Raw genomic sequence first — 24,377 nt, forward strand, 5'->3', positions numbered from 1 at the left:
TAGCCTGTTGGCGGTTTGATTATATGTTGAATGAAGATATGCATATGTTATTTGCTTGTGTGAGTTTTCTTGTTGGGCTTCGGCTCACGGGTGCTCTATGGTGCAGGTAATGGCAAGGGGAAAGTCGACCAACCATGAGTACGGAGAGCGTGAGGCGATGCAAACATGTTTGGCCTGCTTGGCTGCCACGGCAAGGGGTGTTTTTGGGAGACGCTTGTATTAAACCTAATTTTGTCGTTTAGTCGACTTTAATAATATTTTTGAGTTGTAAATATTTCTAAATAGTCTTTTGGGATCCCAAATGTTTAATGCTCTATAATGTTCAATGAATGGAACTATTTTTTTTAAAGTATGTGACTTGTTTTATGGTTTAGCTACACTTTTGTCTTAAAACCTCGATTAGCGAGTTAATTACAAGTTTAAAACTCACTTAGTAACGACTTTGAGGAGGTAGGGCATTACAAGAGATATGATTGTTTTTGGTATTTTTTCTCATATCTTGCATATTTTTCATATATGTTGTGCTATTTCTTGAAATTTGTGTGAATAGGAATTTTATTGAGCAATAGTGATTGATTTCTATTTTATTGATAATTAGTAGTTTTAAGTATGGCTACGTCTACTCCATCCTTTCTCAACTGTTGATGGTGAAACTCACTGAAGAAAACTTCCTTAAATGGAAGCAAAACATCAACATTGTGTTGATTGGTGACAACTCTGAGTTCGTCATGAGTGAGGAATCCATAGAACGAGCACCGTGTCCGCACGTTCTTGATGGCACCATCAATGCTCATGATGGCAGTGTAAATGCTTGGATAGCATCGTCTGCGCACTTATGTGATGACACCGCGAATGCTCGAATGGCACAGTGTCTGCACATTCATGATCAACTCAACTATGGTTTGATGCAGCTCAAGAACGAGCTTCTGATTTTTGAGCCTATCATGGGTGGACCTAGTAAGGGATGAGAAAATAAGACCACTATTGCTGTTGTTGATCTAGCTAAGGCTGAAGCTAACAAAGCTTCAACTTCGAAAGCTGGAACAAGAGGAAAGGTGGACAAAACAAAAACCCCAAGCCTGCAAAGGCTGCAAAGACAAGTGCACAACCAAATGTACAGACGTATAAAGGGATAGACAAGAAAAACAAGAAATGTAAAGATAAGTGTAACGACCTGAAATTGTTAATAAGGCTTAAGGGCCTTGATTAGCATGTCAGGAGGGCATAATTGGTTTATGTATTATTTAAATGATTTAATGCATGATTATGTGATGAGCATGCTTATATGATTATATGAATAAATGAGACGCGTGATAATGAGAATTAGTATGCATGTAGGCCCTGTGAAGAATATTAGGGCATATTTGTAATTTTGGCCTATTGAGGGTATAAATGTTATAAATTGTGGGGAGCACATTATTATGTGGATATGTTTGCACTATGCGACTTGAGGCGATCCTAGGGAGCTAGTTAGCGGGAAAGTCACAAAGGGATCTAATACTTGGCTTGGGTTGAGTCAAGGAGAATTTTGAGTATTAGATGGTTATCTGTGTTATCGGGTTATGAAAATAAATATTTGGATATATTTGAGGGTAGGAAGCCTAGGTGGGAATACTGGGGAATATGACCATTTTTTCCCTCGGGGACGTTTTGGTACCTTGAGCCTCGGGATTGGCTTAATCAACTAAAGATAGACTAAGTTAAAGCTTAAAAAACACTGGAAGAGACCCAAACCGACCCTCTCCTTCATTCAGCTTGTCACTTTCCTTTCCTCTCTTCTTCTCTTAAGGGAAACTACTGAAAAATAAGGAAATTTGGCTGGGAACTTAGTGATTTGAGCTGATGTTTTGGAAGATTAACTTAGTATTTAGCTAAGGAGTTCAACCAGGATTGAGGTAAGACTTGAACCACGCTCTTGGTTATTTAAATTCTGTGGTTTTGATTGAGTTCTAAGAGGTTTTTCGGTTTTGAAATTGAAGACTGAATTTAAGCTACGAACTTGGGAGTTAGCTTAGAAATTTCATAGAGAATTGGTTTTTCAGTGAAGGTCAGCTCGAATTTATGATCTAATGTCTAAATCCTGGTATTTTCTTGACTGGTTTTGATGTTTTTAATCTTTTCGGTTTCAGAGATTGAAGTAGGATTTTGATGAGTTTATAGGCTAAGTTTTTACTAAATTATGTTGCTGAAAACGTGTTAGAAGTTTGTAATAATTGAGTTATGGAATTAGGATGGTTTTGGATGGTTTTGAGTGAGGCTTGAGTGTTAAAAATGGTGGTTTTTCTGGGTTCGAGGGGCTGGGCCGCGGATCTGTTCTAGAGTGTCGCAGCCCTACAGAGCAAGCAAGAGCCAGGAAGGCTCTGAGGTAAGGGAGCGCCGCAGCGCTACAGGAGCAGGGTCGCAGCGCGTGTCTGTGTTCAGGGAGGCCTAGCCTCTATTTCAGGGGGTGGGCTGCAGAATGGGTCTTAAGGGTCGTGGCCCTTAAGGGCACTTTTAGCCTTTTGGAGGATTTAAGTGCGAGAACCTAGTCTAGGATGCTCGGGATCGATTCTACTACCGTGTTTGGTGGAATTCGATGTCCTGGAAGCTAGAACATCAATCAGAAACCTTTTTACAATTGTTAATAGAATTCCTTATCTTGGTTGTGACTAGGTAAAAGCTAGGGCACGGGACACGGGTCGTGCTCAGGAGGCATCTCTTGTTATCTAAGCATTTGGAAATCAAAGGTAAGAAAACTGCACCTGGTTGTGAGTTAATTATGGGACTAAGGGTTCCCTATTATTGTATGCTTTATGAAAGTTGGTATTATGCCATGAGAATATTAAATCAACAGCCTAAGAGTGTCGGGGTTTACACTGGCGCACAGGGTGCAGCTCAGCCACTGTTAGCTGAGGACAGCTTAATATTCACTGAGCTCAGCCACTGTTACCGGAGTCAGTGGGGTAAACAGAGGGTGCGACCAAAGGGCGTCGACCCTAATTATTGTGTTATATGATTTTCATTGTTAACTGTGGTATATGAGTTGCCAAGTGGCTAAGTATTAGCTTATGGAATCATGAGTATGTCTATGAATTATGTGATTTTTAGGGATTGCTAAGTGTATAAACATGTTTTAAGAGTTATATGATTATTATCAGTGCTTGTGCTATGATGTTATATTTTCTTGCTAGGCCTTGGCTCACGGGTGCTGCGTGGTGCAGGTAAAGGCAAGGGTAAGCTTGATCAGCCTTGATCGGAGAGCTCTGAAGGTAGAATGTACATGACTGGCTGCTCAGCCACCACGGTTGCGGAGGGGACAGGAACAGGAGGATCATAAAAGCCTATTTTTCCCTTAGAGTGGCCAGCAGTTGTTTATACCTTGAAATTTTGTAAACGGACTTTCAAATGTTGTTCCTTTTGGGATCCCGTTTTACAAAAATGTTTAATTTTATGAAATGTGTCTTTTATTACCTAAACCTTTTTAAACCCTAGTTCATTAGCGGCTTTTGTAATGACCCAAATTCAGTGTTAAGGCTTAAGGGCCTGGAGTAGTGTGCCTGGAGGGCGTGATGGGATTTTGTGTGTGATTTTATTAAGTTTAATGCATCATTATGATTTATTTCACGTTATATGACTATTTGATTATTTGAGATGCATGACTATGTGAATCAGTATGCATGTAGAACTGATTGTCTTAAAATGAGCATGATCGTAACTTGGCCATGTTAGGGCATAACTGTGATAATTGTACTATGTGAATTGTGCCATGTGAGTGTGATGTTTTATCAGGATGCACGCATCGAGACGGTCCTAGAGAGCCAGTTAGTCTAAAAGTCACAACGGGATGTTGAACCCGGCTCGGGAGGATCCCAGGGGTACTTCGGGAATCTTATAAGTTGAGTTTAGAAAGAGTGATTAGTTATTGGTATTTTGGTAACCATTTGTAACTGCTGTGAGTAACAAGTTTTAAGATAGGAAGTGGTAGAATTGAAATGAAAGTGTTAAGACTTAAGTACCCTTGATGGTTTAGCTTAGAAGGATTAGTAAGGAGGGGTAATTTGGTCTTTTGGCAAGGCAAATAGACATTATGCAGCTGGGATTTAGGGGGTACGGTTTGGGCATTTGGGTCACTTGTGGCTTTGATAAAATTAGAAGAGAAGGAAAAGAAGAGGAGAGAAAGGCTAGGGCAAAGAAGAAGAAAGAAGAAGAGGTGTAGAAAGGGGCTGAAGTGGGAAGCTTAGAAGGAGATCAAGGGAACTTTTAGAGTGGATTCTACTCTTGAGGTAAGGATCTTATGCTTATTTAAGTTTGTTTTCTGTGTTGGTTGAAGAATTTAATGCTTGAGTTAAGATTTTCATGGGTTTTGGTTTGGGTTGTTGAATTTGAAATCCAAGGAGTGGATCTTGTGGGTATTGATGTTTGTATTTGATTCTAGTGTTTATAGGGTGTTAGATTGTTCATATGAGGTTTGGATTTGAGTTTTGGGGTTTAGGTATTGGTTTGGGGTGAATTGGAGAGGTTAAAGCTCGGGAAAAATGCAGGAAAAACCCAGAAAATCTGGGTTCGCGAATGAGCGCCGCGGCCCTGTTCTTGGGCGCCGCGGCGCGAGGAGGCTTCAGGATGAGGGCATGGGCTCTGGGCGCCGCGGCCCTTGAGGGGTGTGCCGCGGCCCTAGGCCATTTTGGCAGCCCAAAAGTTGAGTCTTTGGGGCTTTTGCCCGGGGACTCGGTGGATGGTTCCGATACTTTGCTTTATGGATTTAGAGGTCCCGGGAGTGCGGAATTGGTCCCGGGAAGTGGTTCTAGGCTTGGTTAGTATTGAAAGTATTTTATGTGTGTTGTGACTAGGATTTTGGAGGGGCTCGTGCTTGTGGACCGTGCTCGTGATCGTGGTGCATCGGAAAGCACGGAATACAGGTAAGAAAACCGTAACACCCGAGTTTAGGGCATGGCCCCACTGTGTGATTGTAGGGCGTGGCCCCGGATTGTATTACGTGCAAATGCTTAACCTTAAATGAACCGTGATGTGTGTGAATGTTTATTTTGAATGTACTATATGTGTGATTATGATGAAATGAGCGGCAGAGGCCGGGTACGGCGTAGGCCGGGGCGGCCGTGGGCCGAAAGTAACACACAGCACATGGGATGCTTATATTCAGGGTGGGACCCAAGGGATACATGAGTTATCCTCGCGGTGAGAACCGAAACTCCAGGCTTTGGTAAGGCCTTGGGAGCGGCATGGCCGTACTTGTTTATTATGATGGTTTTCCTATGTGTCAGTGAATTATTGCCAGCTATTTGTTTTGCATATGTTATGTGTTATTTGGATTTTCTTGCTGGGCTTCGGCTCACGGGTGCTCCGTGTGGCAGGTAAAAGCAAGGAGTCAGTCAACCGGCCATGAGTATGGAGGGCGTGGGGGCGGCGTGTACATGTTCGGCCTGCCCGACTGCTTTGGTTGGGGGCATTTTGTATATGGCTGTATTTAACCATTCTTTTGATAACTGATCAAGTGTAGATCTATTTTTGAGTTGTAAATATTTTGTAAACCTTATTTTGGGATCCCAGATGTTTTATATTTAACGTTTTCAATGAAGTTGACCATTTTAAAAGATTACAGCCTTAAACTCTGGTTTAATCACACTTTTGGTTTTAGGAACCACTTTGAGTCAATTAAATGCACAATTTATGTTTTAAACTCACTTAGTAACGACTCTAAGGTAGTAGGGTGTTACAACTTGGTATCAGAGCGAGCCAAGGTTTATTGGTTCTGGAGATCGACCGAACATGTACGCACGCTGCCATTGAAAAGCTCGACTCAGGGTAGTTTGGTATGATCGGTTGATATATTCATGAATATGTGTTTAATGCTTTGTGTGCCTGCCTAAATTATTATGAGCATGATCATTGAAATAACATATGCATGATGCCAGGGCAAGGCCCGTTGTATGCTGCATGATATTTGTATGGCGCTTTGGTCGATTGATCTTGGTTGTTGTTGAGATTGAGAGGTGGGAATTGGACCTTGTTATCATGCCTAATGAGCGGTGTCATTGATTGCAGGCATTTAGTTGCAATGCCTCGCCAATCATCGAGACTCCGCGGCATTCAGGCCGAGGATGATAACCAGGGGCAGGACCCTCCACCTGCTCCTCAGAACTGGCAACAGATTTTAGCAGAGATGGAGGCTAGGTTGAAGAAAACAGAGGACGAGCTTAGTCAGTACAGGCAACCAGCTCCTCCACCGGCCACTGTGATACCACCGCCTAGTGTGGTACCGGCTCCGGTTCAACCTGTGACTGGGAACAGGTTGGAACCTCTATATGAAAGATTCAGAAAACAACAACCTCCTACTTTTGAGGAGGGAGAAGACCCACTGCAGGCTAAGCAGTGGATGAGTACAATGTCTGTAATCCTGGACTTCATGAGGGTTGAAGGAAGGGATAGGGTTGACTGTGCCACTTATATGCTTAGACATGATGCACGAATATGGTGGGAGGTAGTAGGGCAGCGAAGGGATACTGCTATTATGACCTGGGAGGAATTCAAGAGCATTTTCAACGAGAAATACTACAGCGTAGCCGTTCGAGCGGCGAAGGCGGATGAGTTCAACAGTCTGACTCAGGGCAGGTTATCTGTCACTGAGTACGCCTTGGTATTTGATAGATTGGCAAAGTTTGCGCCAGAGCTTGTGCCGACTGATATGGCCAGAAGGGACAGATTTGTACGGGGATTAGGTGCAATGATCGCCCGTGACGTGAGTATTACAATGGCTCCAGAGACTACCTATGCGCAAGTGGTAGACAAGGCCCTCACTACTGAGAGGGCTGAGGATCAGATCTGGAAGGATAACGCTGCTAGGCGTGATACCAGGAGGGTAGTGCCTTCTTCTTCTGGGCCTAGTCGGGGCAGCGGCCCCAGTGAGCAGAAGAGGAGAGTACCAGACTCATTTACTCCCTATGGTTCTGACAGGAGGGTTCGCGGTTCTGTGGGTGGCCGCCAGGGCGGTAATGACAACTGGAGGAGTTATCCATGGTGTCCTCGATGCAGGCGACGGCATCAAGGCGAGTGCCGGTCCGCCTCTGGAGCGGGTGCCAGCATCAGGGCATGTTTTGTTTGTGGAAGCACCAGCCACTTGAAGAAAGATTGCCCGCAGGCTAAGAAGGAGGAGCCTAGGCAGGGGGACAGCGTCGCACCTGCTAGGGTCTTCACCTTGACTCAGACTGAGGCAGAGGCCAGCCCATCAGTGGTCACAGGTCAGATTTTTAGCGCTGGATCCTTGTTTACTGCATTGATTGATTCTGGTGCTACGCACTCATTTGTTTCTGCTAGAGTGATTGATCAGCTGTGTAGACCTAGTATTTTGTATGCTAGGGGTTTTCAGACTATATTGCCTACAGGAGAGCTGGTAGTCTCTAGGAGGTGGGTTAGAGCCTTACCAGTAGTGGTAGACGGTAGAGAATTGTTTGTTGACCTGATTGAACTAGATATGGACGATTTTGACATAATACTAGGGATGGATTGGTTGACGCGGTATGGAGCAACAATTGATTGTAGGCGACGAATGGCGACCTTTGAACCGGAGGGCGAGGCACCCTTTGTGTTCGTGGGATCGGTGGATGGACCGCGGGTACCTGTGATCTCGGCACTAAAGGCTAAAGACCTGATGCAAGAGGGTTGCATAGGATTCCTAGCAAGTATAGTGGATTCCTCTAAGGTGGCGGCAGTGGGACCGAATGAAACCAGAGTCGTCTGTGAGTTTCCAGACTTGTTTCCAGCAGATCTGCCAGGGTTGCCGCCACAGCGGGAGATCAAGTTCGTCATAGAGTTGGCTCCGGGAGCAGAGCCAGTATCCAAAGCACCTTACAGAATGGCTCCAGCAGAATTAAAGGAATTGAAGATTCAGCTGCAGGAACTACTTGATTTGGGGTTCGTCAAACCGAGTTTCTCGCCGTGGGGTGCACCAGTTTTATTTGTTAAGAAAAATGATGGATCGCTCAGGATGTGCATCGATTACAGGGAGTTGAATAAGTTGACCATCAAGAACAAGTATCCATTGCCTAGGATCGACGATTTATTTGATCAGCTTCAAGGGAGTACAGTGTTTTCGAAGATTGATCTCCGATCAGGCTACTACCAGTTGAGGATCAGAGAAGAGGACATACCAAAGACTGCATTTCGGACTCGGTATGGGCATTATGAATTTCTGGTTATGTCCTTTGGATTAACCAATGCCCCAGCGGCATTTATGGACTTGATGAACAGAATTTTTAAGGATTACTTGGATAAGTTTGTAATTGTGTTTATTGATGATATCCTAGTATACTCCCAGACAGAGACAGAGCATGAGCATCATCTACGTCTAGTGTTGCAGCGGTTAAGAGGGCATAAGCTATATGCCAAGTTTAGTAAGTGCGAGTTCTGGTTATCGCAAGTTTCATTTCTAGGCCATATTATCAGTAAGGATGGGTTACTGGTCGACCCAAGCAAGACGGAAGCAGTGAGAGATTGGCCTAGACCCAGCAATGTTCCTGAAGTTAGAAGTTTCCTTGGACTAGCAGGGTACTACCGGCGGTTTGTAGAGGGGTTCTCCAGAATTGCTACTCCGTTGACAGAATTGACAAGGAAGAAGACCAAGTTTGTATGGACAGATTGATGCGAGAATAGCTTCAAAGAGCTGAAGCGGCGGTTGATTACTGCACCAGTGCTGAGCCTGCCAACAGATAATGAGAAGTTTGTGGTCTACTGTGACGCTTCCAGACAGGGTCTGGGATGCGTGTTGATGCAGGCTGGGAAAGTGATAGCGTACGTATCAAGGCAATTAAAGGAGTAAGAGCAGAGATATCCCACGCACGACCTGGAGTTAGCGGCGGTGGTATTCGCACTTAAAGTTTGGAGACACTATCTGTACGGAGAGAGGTGCGAGATATACACTGATCACAAAAGTCTAAAGTATTTCTTTACCCAGAAGGACTTGAATATGCGCCAGAGGCGGTGGCTAGAGCTGGTAAAGGATTACGATTGTGATATCCTATACCATCCTGGGAAGGCTAATGTGGTGGCTGATGCATTGAGCCGAAGGGGCCCAGGACAGTTGTATAGTTCGAGGCAGATATCTGACAGACTAGTAGGAGAGATGACCAGAGCAGGTATAGAGCTAGTGGTGGGTAGGTTAGCCAACATTACTCTTTAGTCAACACTCCTCGAGAGGATTAAGGAAGCACAGGGAAAGGACCCCCAGTTAGTTGAACGTAGAGAGAATGTCCTATCGGGAGCAGCTAAGGACTTCTCTATTTCTGAGATGAGTTTGTTGAAGTACAAAGGACGGATTTGTGTTCCGATTGATCCAGACATTCGGCGAGAGATTCTGGACGAGTCTCATACCACTCCCTACTCTTTGCACCCAGGTTCTACGAAGATGTACCATGACCTGAAGGTTTTGTATTGGTGGTCAGGCATGAAGAGGGACGTGGTGGATTATGTGGCTAGGTGCCTAACCTGTCAGCAGATTAAGGCGGAACACCAGAGGCCAGCAGGATTATTACAGCCTCTTGGGATTCCCGAGTGGAAATGGGAAGATATTGCCATGGAATTTGTGGTAGGATTGCCAAAGACCGTGGGTCAGCATGACTCGGTATGGGTGATTGTGGACAGGTATACGAAGTCCGCCCACTTCTTACCTGTGAAGATGACTTATACTGTGGAGCAGTATGCAGAGCTTTATGTTAAGGAGATCGTTCGACTTCATGGGGCTCCGAGGTCGATAGTATCCGACAGAGACCCCACTTTCACTTCCAAGTTTTGGAAGAGCCTGCAGAAAGCTATGGGCACGCAGCTTCGGTTTAGTACCGCTTATCATCCTCAGACAGATGGACAGTCTGAGAGGACAATTCAGATACTGGAGGACATGTTACGAGCTTGTGTCTTGGATTTTGAGGGATCTTGGAGTAAGTATCTCCCTCTGATTGAGTTTTCGTACAATAACAGTTATCAGGCGACTATCGGAGTGGCTCCGTATGAGATGTTGTATGGTAGAAAATGCAGATCACCGATTCACTGGGATGAGATAGGTGAGAGAAGGTATTTAGGTCCTGAGATGGTTCAGAGGACCAATGAGGCACTTGAGAAAATTAGAGCTCGTATGCTCGCCTCCCAGAGTCGCCAGAAGAGTTATTCAGATCAGAAACGCAGGAGCGTAGAATTTCAGGTTGGTGATCATGTATTCCTCAGGGTTTCACCTCTGAGAGGAGTAAAACGATTTGGCGTTCGGGGCAAGCTGAGTCCCAGGTTTGTTGGTCCATTTGAGGTTCTAGAACGAGTTGGGGAGGTGGCTTACCGGTTAGCAATGCCTCCAGCTCTATCAGGGGTTCATGATGTGTTTCATGTATCTATGCTCCGGAAGTATGTTTCGGACACTACTCATGTGTTGAGCTATGAGAACTTGGAGTTGGATCAGGACTTATCATACGAAGAAAAGCCTGTTCAGATCCTTGATAGGAAGGACAAGGTCTTGAGGAGCAAGACCATCCCCTTGGTTAAAGTATTGTGGAGAAACAGCAAGGTCGAAGAGGCGACATGGGAACTGGAATCATATATGCGGGAGAGGTATCCCGAGTTGTTCACGTAAATTTCGAGGACGAAATTCTCATGAGGAGGGGATAGTTGTAACGACCCAAATTCAGTGTTAAGGCTTAAGGGCCTGGAGTAGTGTGCCTGGAGGGCGTGATGGGATTTTGTGTGTGATTTTATTAAGTTTAATGCATCATTATGATTTATTTCACGTTATATGACTATTTGATTATTTGAGATGCATGACTATGTGAATCAGTATGCATGTAGAACTGATTGTCTTAAAATGAGCATGATCGTAACTTGGCCATGTTAGGGCATAACTGTGATAATTGTACTATGTGAATTGTGCCATGTGAGTGTGATGTTTTATCAGGATGCACGCATCGAGACGGTCCTAGAGAGCCAGTTAGTCTAAAAGTCACAACGGGATGTTGAACCCGGCTCGGGAGGATCCCAGGGGTACTTCGGGAATCTTATAAGTTGAGTTTAGAAAGAGTGATTAGTTATTGGTATTTTGGTAACCATTTGTAACTGCTGTGAGTAACAAGTTCTAAGATAGGAAGTGGTAGAATTGAAATGAAAGTGTTAAGACTTAAGTACCCTTGAAGGTTTAGCTTAGAAGGATTAGTAAGGAGGGGTAATTTGGTCTTTTGGCAAGGCAAATAGACATTATGCAGCTGGGATTTAGGGGGTACGGTTTGGGCATTTGGGTCACTTATGGCTTTGATAAAATTAGAAGAGAAGGAAAAGAAGAGGAGAGAAAGGCTAGGGCAAAGAAGAAGAAAGAAGAAGAGGTGTAGAAAGGGGCTGAAGTGGGAAGCTTAGAAGGAGATCAAGGGAACTTTTAGAGTGGATTCTACTCTTGAGGTAAGGATCTTATGCTTATTTAAGTTTGTTTTCTGTGTTGGTTGAAGAATTTAATGCTTGAGTTAAGATTTTCATGGGTTTTGGTTTGGGTTGTTGAATTTGAAATCCAAGGAGTGGATCTTGTGGGTATTGATGTTTGTATTTGATTCTAGTGTTTATAGGGTGTTAGATTGTTCATATGAGGTTTGGATTTGAGTTTTGGGGTTTAGGTATTGGTTTCGGGTGAATTGGAGAGGTTAAAGCTCGGGAAAAATGCAGGAAAAACCCAGAAAATCTGGGTTCGCGATGGAGCGCCGCGGCCCTGTTCTTAGGCGCCGCGGCGCGAGGAGGCTTCAGGATGAGGGCATGGGCTCTGGGCGCCGCGGCCCTTGAGGGGTGTGCCGCGGCCCTAGGCCATTTTGGCAGCCCAAAAGTTGAGTCTTTGGGGCTTTTGCCCGGGGACTCGGGGGATGGTTCCGATACTTTGCTTTATGGATTTAGAGGTCCCGGGAGTGCGGAATTGGTCCCGGGAAGTGGTTCTAGGCTTGGTTAGTATTTGTTTTGCATATGTTATGTGTTATTTGGGTTTTCTTGCTGGGCTTCGGCTCACGAGTGCTCCGTGTGGCAGGTAAAAGCAAGGAGTCAGTCAACCGGCCATGAGTATGGAGAGCGTGGGGGCGGCGCGTACATGTTCGGCCTGCCCGACTGCTTTGGTTGGGGGCATTTTGTATATGGCTGTATTTAACCATTCTTTTGATAACTGATCAAGTGTAGATCTATTTTTGAGTTGTAAATATTTTGTAAACCTTATTTTGGGATCCCAGATGTTTTATATTTAACGTTTTCAATGAAGTTGACCATTTTAAAAGATTACAGCCTTAAACTCTGGTTTAATCACACTTTTGGTTTTAGGAACCACTTTGAGTCAATTAAATGCACAATTTATGTTTTAAACTCACTTAGTATCGGCTCTAAGGTAGTAGGGCGTTACAGCTTTAATGACACATTTTCAACTTAATGACTTAATTAGAAAGTCCTGCACCTTTATAAATATGCAGTGTAACAGTCTTGGCTATCCAGGGTGTTACAATAAGTACTTTCACAGCAAAGAGAAGGGGCATTGGAAATGAGATTGCCCGTAGTTTCTAGAAATGAAAAACAAAGTTAACGATTAGAGAATGCTAAATCTGTTTGGATTATTGATTCTGGATCTGTTTGGTTACAACTTCTTGAATCGTGGGAGGAAGTGGATGAAGGCGGCTTAAAGCTTAGAGTTGGGAACGGAGCGTTGGTTGTGGTCCAAGCTAGAGGAATAGCTCGTCTGAAGTTCAAAAATAAATACTTAATTTTAAATGATGTATTTTTTATTCCGGATGTTAGTAGAAATTTAATTTCAGTTTCCATGTGGCAATTAGAACGATTTGTTATGACTTTCACAAGTTCTAATATATCATTTCTTTCAATTGATCACAATTGTGTATTGCATGTTTGGAAAACGGGCTTTATATTCTGTGAGCTAAAAAACCCCTCGCTCTTAACAATGATTTATTCAAAGTAGCTAAACCTAGGACCAATAAACGTCAAAGGACCGATTACAATAATAACCCATATTTATGGCACTTGAGACTAGGTCACATTGGCTATTATAGGATTCAAAGACTTACAGAGGACGAGCCTTTGAAGGAACTCACCTTAGGTGAATTACCTATCTGTGAATCTTGTCTAGAAGGCAAACTGACCAAGCGTCCATTCTCTGCAAAGGGTGATAAGGCCAAAGAACCACTTGGACTTGTGCATTCAGATGTTTGTGGACAATTAAATGTACAAGCCAGGGGTGGTTTTGAGTATTTCATCACTTTCATTGATGATTACTCTAGATACTCATGTCTGTACCAAATGCATAGGAAATCATAAACATTTTCAATATTTCAGGAATTCCTAGCGATGGCTCAAAACCAATTAGGTAAAACGTGAAAGATCTTGCGATCTGATAGGGGTGGAGAATATTTGGATATGCAGTTCCAAGATCATTTAACTAAACATGGGATTTTTTCACAACTTACTGCCCCAGGTACTCCGCAACAAAATGGTATAGCGGAACAATGAAATAGAACTTTATTGGAAATGGTTAGATGCAAGCTTAGTTACTCAACTTTAAAAACTTCATTTTGGGGACATGCAATTGAAGCCACGAATGACATTCTCAATGTCGTGCCGTCTAAATCAATCCCCAAAACACGTTTAGAATGCTGGAATGGTCGTGAACCTAGTTTACGCCATTATAGAATCTGGGGGTGTCCCGCCCATGTCCGGAGGAGAAAGGAAGGAAATCTAGAATTGCAAACTGAAGTTTGCATATTTGTTGGCTATCCTAAAGGTACTCGGGGTGGACTCTTCTAGTCATTCAGAAAAGAAAGTGTTTACTTCTACGAATGCTAGTTTTCTAGTAAATGACTATGTTCAAAAATTCAAACCACGTAGCAAAGTAGTTTTAGAGGAGATTGTTAAAGAATTGACTTCAACCAATGTTCCATCGTCATCAACATGGGTTGATGATGAAATTCCCACTCTTCATGTCCAATCGACGCAAGTCGATTTAAATGAAGAAAGTACCACTGTTCCTGAGAAAACAGTCATGGAGCCTCGTCGGAGTGAGAGTGTAATGCCCTACTTCCTTAGAGACGTTACTAAGTGAATTTAAAATATGCTAATCACTCGCTAAACGAGTATTTAGGTCCAAAGTTTAGCCAAACTGTGTTGAAGCTAGTTTCAAGGATTTAAATTACAAAAACGTAGACATTCATTTAAAACAGTTAGAGTTAAACATTTGGGATCCCAAAATACTGTTTAGAAAATATTTATTACTCAAAATACATTTAGGGTAGACTAGGCGACAAAATTTAGGTTGATACATCACATTTCCCCAAAAATACCCCTGGTCGAGGCAGCCAGGTAGGACGAACAAATACACGTCGCTTCACGATCTCCGTACTCATGGTTGGCTAACCTTTCCTTTGCCCTTACCTGCACCATAGAGCACCTGTGAGCCAAAGCCCAGCAAGAAAACTGAACACAAAACAATTAACATATGCATATCTATCAATCAACAAATAACAAAACACCCAACAGACTTAACAGATAGCGGCCATGCCGTCCCAGACACTTTACCAGGCCCTGAGTTTGCGGTCTTCATTGTGAGGATGACTCCTACATCCGAGAGGGGTCTCGCCCTAACGACTCACACTCCACATGCTCAACACCACTCCCAGCCCCTTGTCATACTCGGCTTTGCACTCCACGTGCTAGTGCCGCTCCTGGCCCTTGCCGTACTTGGCTTTGCACTCCACGTGCTTAACGTCGTTCCCGGTCCCTTGCCATTCTCGGCATCCTGTTGTTCTCGGCCTTCGCCGTTCATTCACAATATATGCAATACATAACATATAACCAACAAATACAAAACGTAAACAATAGGGCTATGCCCTGCAACTCATTCACTTAGGGCCATGCCTTGCAATACAAACTATATGGCCACACCCTACTTTATGGGTACAACAATTTTCTTACCTGTGTCCCAAGCTTCCTCAGCACCAAAATCATGAGCACAGTCCTCTAACCCGAGCCTCATAGAAAACCTAGTCATAACGCATCAATAATAGCCATCCATCAAGATCTAATCCATTAAATAAATTTGGGATATAATTCTAGTCTCTAGGACCTTAGATTCTACCAATCCGGGTTGTAAAATCCTTCCCGAGCCTTAACTTTTGGGTTGCCGGGCCAAAAACCTCAAATAGACAATACATTGAATTAGGGTGGCGACGCGTCCCAAAACAAAGGCAAAATGCCTCCCTGTTAGGAGGCACGGGCCGCAGCATACCCTTCCTAGGGCCGTGGCGCGCCTCAAGAACAGAGGCCTCCCCAGGCCTTCATGCACACATGGTACGCGACATTCCCAACCTTGGGCCGTGGCTCGAACCTCCAAACCTCCATTTTTCCTGCATTTTCTTCGAGCCAATTCTTCTAAAATCAACCCAACTCAATATTTAAACTCATAATTAAGGATGGACTTCCCTTCCACACAATCTAGGCTCCATAACAATTCCATAAATATTCACATAAACTCAGCCAATAACCAAATTAAACTCAAGAATCCAATTCACATGCAAACATATAAAACTAACCAAAACTCAGCAAAAACTCAATTAATTCAATGCTAAGTTTATTACCTCAAGGATGAATTTGAGCATAGACTAGTTCTCTAGCTCCCTAAGCTTATCCTCCCCAAGTTCCAAGCCTTAACTTCTAAATTTCTTCTCCAAAATTCCAAGAACCAGTTGTGTCTTTCAAAGGATAAGAAAGGACCGAGAGAGAGAAGAAGCTAAGAGTTTCTGTTTCCTTTACTTAATTCTATTGGTTTCTCAAATCATTTGAGCTAAGCAATACCCCTGCCAAATGACCAAACTGCCCCCTTAAGCTTATCCTCAACCCTTAAGTAACCTAAGGGAAATTTAGTCATTTACTAAACCCGTTAAATCCCCGTTTAATCTCGACATGACTAAATCATTGATAATGTACTATCCATTACTCAATAAATCCCAAACGCATATTATATACCCAAAATACCCCTAGGCTCCTCTTGAGCTGGGTATTTGACCCCGTTGTGACTTTCTAGATAAACTGCTCCCTAGGACTCTCTCAGATCGTGCATCACAAATATATCACCACTCACTCGTGGTATCATTCATAATATACATAAATATAGCATTTATGTCCTCAACAGGCTAAAATTAGATGCATGCCCCTAATAACCAAATGGGGCCCACATGCATATTTAATTCACGTAAACATGCATTTCTAATCACATGCTCAACAAATTTACATATTAACATAATAAATCAATTATTGCCCTCCAGGCACGCTAATCAAGGCCTTAAAGCCTTATTAGAAAATTTGGGACTCTACTACTATCCCCTCCTTATAGAAATTCCGTCCTCGAAATTACCTTAATAACTCGGGATACCGATCTCGCATGTCTGACTCAAGTTCCCACGTAGCCTCTTCTAACTTGCTTTTTCTCCACAACACATTCTCTAGAGACGATGGTCTTGTTGTGAAAGATTTTATCCTTCCGATCGAGAATCTGAACTGGCTTCTCCTCATATGAAAAATCTTGGTCTAGCTCCAACTTCTCATAACGTAGTACATGCGTAGAATCTTATATGTACTTTTGGAGCATGGACACGTGAAAAACATTATGAACCCCTGGTAGAGCTGGAGGCATCGCCAATCTATGAGCTACCTCTCCAACCTGTTCCAAAATATCAAAGGGGCCAACAAACCTAGGGCTTAGCTTGCCCCGCATACCAAACTGTTTCACTCCTCTCGAGGGAGAAACTCTAAGAAATACATGGTCACCAACTTGAAACTCCATGCTCCTGCGCCTCAAGTTTGAGTAACTATTCTGATGACTTTGGTAGTCCAACATTCGATCTCTAATCTTTTCAATCACTTCATTGGTCATCTGAACAATCTCAGGACCCTAGTATCTTCTCTCACCCATCTCATCCCAGTGAATAGGTTATATGTACTTCCTCCCATACAACATCTCATACGGAGCCACTCCGATAGTCGCCTAATAACTGTTGTTGTACGAAAAATCGATCAAAGGGAGATACTTACTCCAAGAATCCCAAAATCCAACACACAGGCTCGTAGCATATCCTCCAATAACTGAATCTTCCTCTCATACTGTCCAATCCGTCTGAGGATGATAAGCGGTACTAAACTACAACTGCGTGCCGATAGCCTTCTGTAGGCTCTCCCAAAACTTGGAGGTGAAGGTGGGGTCCCTATTGAATACTATTGACCTCAGAGCCCCTTGAAGTCAAAAATTTCCTTCACATACAACTCAACATACTGCTACATAGTATAAGTCGTCCTAACAGGAAAAAAGTTGGCAGACTTGGTATACCTATCCATAATTACCCATACTGAATCATGTTGTCCCACAGTCTTCGACAATCCAACCACGAAGTCCATGGCGATATCCTCCCATTTCCACTCCGGAATCCCTAGAGGCTGCAATAACCCTGTGGCCTCTGATGTTCAGCCTTTACCTGCTGACAAGTTAAACACTTGGCCACATAATCAACCATATCCTTCTTCATCTCTGACCCCCAGTACAGAGTTGTCAAGTCTTGGTACATCTTCGTTGTACCCGGATGTAAAGAATAGGGTTTGGTATGAGATTCATCCAAGATCTCTCACCGGATATCAGTTTCCATCGGAATGCAAATTCGACCGTCGTACTTCAGTGGTCCCATCTCCAAGACGCTCTGCTTGTGCCCTCACAACTAGGGATCCTCCCCCTGCGCTTCCTTGATCCTCTCAAGGAGTGTAGACTGAAGAATGATGTTGGCTAACCGACCAACCACCAATTCTATACCTGCTCTAGTCATTTCCTCAGCTGACTTATCAGATATCTGCCTCAAACTAAATAACTTTCCTGGGCCCTTCTGACTCAGTGGGTCGACCACTACATTGGCCTTCCCAAGATGGTACAGAATATCACAATTGTAATCCTTTACCAATTCCAGCCAACGTCTCTGGCGCATATTCAAATCCTTCTGAGTAAACAAGTACTTCAAACTCTTATGTCCGGTGTATATTTTGCACTTCTCACCATATAAATAATGTCTCCAAATGTTAAGTGCAAATACCACTGCCGCAAATTCTAGATCATGCGTGGGATATCTCTACTCATACTCCTTCAGCTGTCTTAATGCGTAGGCTATCACTTTTCCAACATGCATCAGTACACATCCCAAACCCTGTCTCGAAGCTTCAGAATAAACCAAAAACTTCTTATTGTCTGACAACAGACTCAATACTGGAGCGGTGATCAGTCGCCACTTTAATTCCTTGAAATTATTTTAACACTTGTCTATCCACACATACTTAATCTTCTTTTGTGTCAATTCAGTCAACGGTGTTGCTTTCCTGGAGAATCCCTCGACGAACCGCCGATAATACCCTGCCAATCCCAGAAAGCTCCTAACTTCTACTACACGGCTCGGCCTAGGCCAATATCTCACTGCCTCAATCTTGCTTGGGTCAACCAAAATCCCCTCCTTACTGACAATATGGCCAAAAATGTTACCTGCGGTAGCCAATACTCACATTTGCTGAATTTAGCATACAACCTATGCTCCCTCAACCGTTGTAATACCAAGCAAAAATGCTGCTCGTGCTCCGTCTCTGACTGGGAGTACACCAATATGTCATCAATGAACACAATTACAAACTTATCCAAATAGTCCTTGAAGACCCTATTCATCAAATCCATAAAAACTATTGGGGAGTTGGTTAATCCAAAGGACATAACTAGGAATTCATAGTTTCCATATCTTATGCAGAAAGCGGTCTTTGGTATGTCCTCCACTTTAATCCTTAACTGGTGGTAGCCTGACCAAAGGTCAATCTTAGAGAACACTATTTTCCCTTGTAGTTGGTCAAACAAGTTGTCGATCCTAGGTAATGGGTACTTGTTCTTTAATAGTCAACTTGTTCAACTCCCTGTAGTCAATACACATTCTTAAAGTTCCATCCTTCTTCTTGACGAACAACACTAGAGCACCCCAAATCAAGTAACTCCTGATGAACCCCAGATCCAGTAACTCCGGCAACTGAATCTTTAATTCCTTAAACTCTGCCACAGCTAATCTACAAGGTGTCCCAGATTTTGGCCCCGTCTCTGGCACCAACTCTATAACAAAATCGATCTCTCACTGTGGCGGAAAACCTGGCAAGTCTGTGGGAAACAAATCTTGTAATTCACATACCACTCTGGTCTCACTTGGCCCAACTGCCACACCTCTAGATGTAAACACAATGTTTGCTAGGAATCCTATGCAACCTTCCTGCATCAGGTCTCTAGCCTTCAGTGCCGAAATCATAGGTACTCGCGGTCTAGTCACTGTCCCCACAAATACAAAGGGTACCTCCCCTTCCGGTTCAAAAGTCACCATCCTGCGCTTCCAGTCAATCGTCACCCCATTCTTCAATAACCAATCCATCCATAAGATCATATCGAAGTCATCCCTCGCTAACTCTATTAGATCAACAGACAACTCTCTATTGTCTATCTCTACGAGAAATGCTCTAACCCATCTCCTAGAGACTACTAGTTCCTGAGTCGGCAATAAAGTCTGAAATCCCCTAGCATACAAATCACTAGGTCTACACAGATGATCTATCACTCTAGCAGACACAAATGAGTGAGTAGCCCCTGAATCAATCAACGTAGTAAAAGAAGAACCAACAGTAGAAATCTGACCTGCCATGACTGAGGGGCTAGCCTCAACCTCAGTATGGGTCAAGGTGAATGCTCTGGCAGGAGCGAGACTATCGCTTTTCTTTGGCTCCTCTTTCCTGGCTTGTGGGCAGTCCTTCTTCAAATGGTTGACACTCCCAGAAATACAGCAAGCCCTGATCCTGCACTCTCCCTGATATAGTCGTTTGCATCGAGGACACATTGGGAAACTCCTTCAGTTGTCACCCCGCCCTGACAGCCACTGAAAGCCCCCCGTGCCCTCCTATCCGAGCTAGGAGGAACAGAAGAGTCTAGGGCCTTTTTCTTCTGTTCAGTGGGGAAACTACCCCGACTAGATCCTATAAAAGGAGGCATCGTCCTCCTACAATCGCGCCTAGAAGCACCTTCTCTCCATGTCTGATACATGGCCCCCTCAGCTGTAAGGGCCTTGTTCACTACCTGAGCAAAAGTGGTAGTTCCTAGATCCAAAGTTATCTTAACATCATGGGTGATCATACCATTCCATCCTAGCACAAAATGATCCCTTCATGCCGTATCTGTTTGCACTAAATCCGACGCGAACTTTGCCAACCAGCCAAATCTCAAGGCAAACTCAGTAACTATCATCTAGTTCTGAGTCAGATTGGTAAACTCGTCAACCTTCCCAGCTCGAACTGTGACACTGTAGTACTTCTCATTGAAAATGTTTCTAAATTCTTCCTAGGTCATAGCTGCAAGGTTCCTTCTCTACGCCACCACATCCCATCAAATGCGGGTATCCTCTTTAAACATGTAGCTGGCACAAGATACCCTCTCATTTCCTTCCACCCTCATGAAATCCAGGATGGAAGAAATCATCTTCATCCACTATTCTACCCACAGTGGGTCTGGTCCACCCTCAAAGGTGGGAGGATGCTGCTTCTTGAACCTCTCATACAATGGTTCCCACCTATTATCCATAACAGACTGAAATGGCATTGGCACCACAACCTGTTGAACCTGCAACCCAATGCCCTGAGGATGGACCTGTTGCCTCAATTGTCGAATCTCTTCTTCTGTTTGGTGAAGTCTAGCTTCCATCTCGGCAAATATATGTGGCCAATTTTTTGGGGCAGGTGGAGGGTCCTGACCCTGATTGTTATCCTCGGCCCTAGTGCCGCAGAGTTTGATTAATCACCGAGGCATCTCAACAATATGCCTGCAACCAATGACGCCGCTTATCAGGCATGATAACAACATCCAAAGCCACCTCCCAATTCACATCAATCAACCAAACACAACAGTCTACCAAACACAGATAACATACAACAATCAAGGGGCCATGCCCTAACAACATGCATATGTTAACACATACATCATGCTCTATATAAAATAATTAGGCAAAAAGGGCATTTAACTCGCAATCAAGCATATAATTCAATAATCACCCACCAACCCTGAGTTGAGCTTGTCACTAGCAGCGAGCGTACATGTTCGGTCGATCTCTAGGAACCACAAACCTTGGATCGCTCTGATACCAAGTTGTAACACCCTACTTCCTTAGAGTCGTAACTAAGTGAGTTTAAAACTTGCTAATCACTCGCTAATCGAGGTTTTAGGTCAAAAGTGTAGCCAAACTATGTTGAAGATCGTTTCAGGGAATTAAATAACAAAAATGTAGACATTCATTTAAAACACTAAGAGTTAAACATTAAGGATCCCCAACTACTATTTAGAAAATATTTACAACTCAAAATACATTTATGGTCGACTAGGCGACAAAATTCAGGTTAATACATCACATTTCCCCAAAACTACCCCTGGCCGTGGCAGCCAGGTTGGCCGAACATGTACACTTCGCTTCACGCTCTCCGTACTCATGGTTGGTCGACCTTTCCTTTGCCCTTACCTGCACCATAGGGCACCCGTGAGCCAAAGCCCAGCAAGAAAACTTAACACAAAACAATTAACATATGCATATCTATCAATCAGCATATACCAAAACAAACAACGGACCTAACACATAGCGGCCAAGCTGTCCTAGGCACTTTACCAGGCCCTGAGTTTACGGTCTTCATTGTGAGGATGACTCCTCCATCAGAGAGGGGTCTCGCCCTAACGGCTCGTAGTCCACATGCTCAATGCCGCTCCCGACCCCTTGCCGTAATCAGCTTTGCACTCCACGTGCTAGCGCCGCTCCCAGCCCTTGCTGTACTCAACTTTGCACTCCACGTGCTTAACGTTGTTCTCGGCTTCCTGTCGTTCTCTGACTTTGCCATTCCCGGGCTTCTCCATTCAATCACAAATATGCAAAACATAGCATATAAACAAATAAAATCGTAAATAATAGGGCTACGCCCTACAATTCAATCAGATAGGGCCATGCCCTGAAATACAAACTATAGGGCCACACCCTTCTCTATGGGTGCAACAATTTTATTACTTGTGTCCCAAGCTTCCTCAGCACCGAAATCCCGAGCACAGTCCTCTAACCCGAGCCTTGCTGAAATCCTAGTCACAAAGCATCGACAATAGCCATCAATCAAGCTCTAATGCATTAAATAAATTTGGGATATAATTCTAGTCTTCAGGACCTTAGATTCTGCCAATCCGAGTGGTAAGATCCTTCTCGAGCCTTAACTTTTGGGTTCCTAAGCCAAAAACCTTCAAACAGCCTATACATTGAATTAGGGTCGCGACCCAACCCCTTGAGGGCCATGGTGCGGCCCAAAACAGAGGAAAACTTCCTCCTTGTTAGGAGACACAAGTCGTCGTATACCCTTCCTAGGGTTGCGGCGTGCCTCAGGAACAGAGGCTAAGATGCGCCCAGGTATAGAATGAAACGATGGTTGTTCGTGCTTCACAGTAGACAACAGAATATAATCACAAATTTTATATTCATAACATTAAGTTGATGGTAATGATAGATAGGCACGATTAGGATGAAGTGTTGGCACCCACAGAACGAAAGTGACTGTATTAGCGCAAAGGATTTGAGTGGTTGGTCATCTGTAAAGGAATAACCTTGAGACCAAGAAAGGATAAGATACTTTGGGGAAGAAAAAGGAGTTGTGACTCCTTATTTAATAAGACTTCTGAGTTCTTGTCATGGACTAGGCCAGGAGCCTACCGTGTAGCCTTACTCTAGTATGGTGGAGGCTTATGAATATTACTAGTGCCAATGTCAACGAAAGAAATGTATGGTGTCACCGCTGATGAGGTAAAGAGCCCTAGGATTCCAGTGGGAGTTACTGCCAAGAAAAGTTAATAGAATTATGATAAGAGGATAAGGTCTTTGGAATAAGATTGTCACTCTAATGGGAGTGTTACTGAAGCATAAGGGGTAAAGGACTGGACTCTGTGATTACAACCAGATTCACAGGATTTGTATTCCGAAGTGTTTGAATAAATTTCGAGGATAAAATTTTAGTAATGAGGGGATAGTTGTAACGTCCCAAAAATGCTAAAAGGGTTTTGGTGCCTTGATTAGCGTGCCGGGAGGGCATAATTGGATATATGTGTGATTAACTGGTTAAATACATGACTATGTGGCATGCATGATGTATATGATGAAATGAATATATTTGGATGCATGTGGGCTCATTCTTGATAATAAGGGCATGCTTGTAATATTCGCCCGTTGCGGGCGTAAATGTTAGTATATGTGAGTAAATGATTGTGATCGCATTATTATGTGGATATATTTACAGTATATGGCTAGAGACAATCTTAGTGAGCAGATTGGCAGAATAGTCACAGCGGGGCTTAATACACGGCTTAGGGCGAGCCTAGGGGTATTGTGGGAAGTTCATTGTGTCTTTGGGGTTTATTGAGTGATGGATAAATATTTGGTAATTAGTTGGACATGACGAGATTAATTAGGAATTTATAGAACTACTCGAGGAATTAGAGTGAAGTGTGGAAAATGACGCTTTTGCCCTTGGGGCCATTCAAGGTTAAAGGTATACTTAGGGGGGCAATTTGGTCTTTTACTGACTATTGGATGGGTCTTGTTTTGGCTGGGACTAGATACTTTTGGAAGCATTCATAATGTATCAAAGAGGCTCTCTTTCTCTCCCTCAATTATGATTCTCTCTCTCCATCTTGTGTTGGAAGTCTTTGAAGTGCTGAAGGGAAGATCTTGATCTTTTGAGTTGGGCCAGTCTAGAATTGAAGTTTAAGAATTCAGGAATTGAAGCAGGTAGAGGGCAGGAAGTCTTTGAGGATTGAAGCTTTAAATTTATGTAAGGATTTTGTTTCTGTTTTGTTGGGAACTTAGAGGATTAGGATGAATTTGGCTGGGTTTTGAGTGATACTTTGTAGTTGATTTGGGTTGGTAATCATAGTAGAATTTTGTGGTGCTTAAGTATATCTAAACTTTGTGATTTGGAGTCCTAGACTCATCTCTGGCATTGGATGGAGTTGGAGTATAATTGGATTGAATTGTTGAGGTTGTGAATGGGAGAAATGCTACGAAAACCTAGGGAATTATGGGTTTGTGGGGGAGCGCCGCGACTTAGTTCTTGGGCATCGCTACTACATGCCGAGAATGTCGTAGCAGGGCTGCTAATTTATAGGCACGCCGTGACCCTAGGGGGGCAAGTCACGGCCCACCTCCCTCAAGATGCAGAGGCTGCGTCTTTGACTTGAGATGCACCGTGACCCTCAGGACGAGGTCGGCACCTACCTAGAG

At 43.6% G+C, this 24,377-nt stretch overlaps 1 protein-coding gene across 1 annotated transcript; it reads left to right on the forward strand.

The window, feature by feature from the left end:
- The first annotated feature begins 728 nt into the window (after positions 1 to 728).
- On the forward strand, positions 729 to 10,603 carry LOC133785459 (uncharacterized). The gene is made up of 3 exons (XM_062224691.1): positions 729 to 957; positions 1,003 to 1,055; positions 10,133 to 10,603. Exons 1-3 carry the CDS (start codon positions 729 to 731, stop codon positions 10,601 to 10,603), a joined length of 753 nt encoding a protein of 250 aa, XP_062080675.1.
- The last annotated feature ends 13,774 nt before the right edge of the window (positions 10,604 to 24,377 follow it).

Source organism: Humulus lupulus, chromosome 6 (genome assembly GCF_963169125.1).
Source record: "Humulus lupulus chromosome 6, drHumLupu1.1, whole genome shotgun sequence".
Taxonomy (NCBI): Eukaryota; Viridiplantae; Streptophyta; class Magnoliopsida; order Rosales; family Cannabaceae; genus Humulus; species Humulus lupulus.

Coding starts and splice junctions, on each gene's coding strand:
- LOC133785459 (XM_062224691.1), top strand. CDS start 729: ATGAGTGAGGAATCCATAGAACGAGCACCGTGTCCGCACGTTCTTGAT. Junction 958..1,002: donor GCCTATCATGGGTGGACCTA/GTAAGGGATGAG, acceptor TTGTTGATCTAG/CTAAGGCTGAAGCTAACAAA. Junction 1,056..10,132: donor AAGCTGGAACAAGAGGAAAG/GTGGACAAAACA, acceptor CTCGCCTCCCAG/AGTCGCCAGAAGAGTTATTC.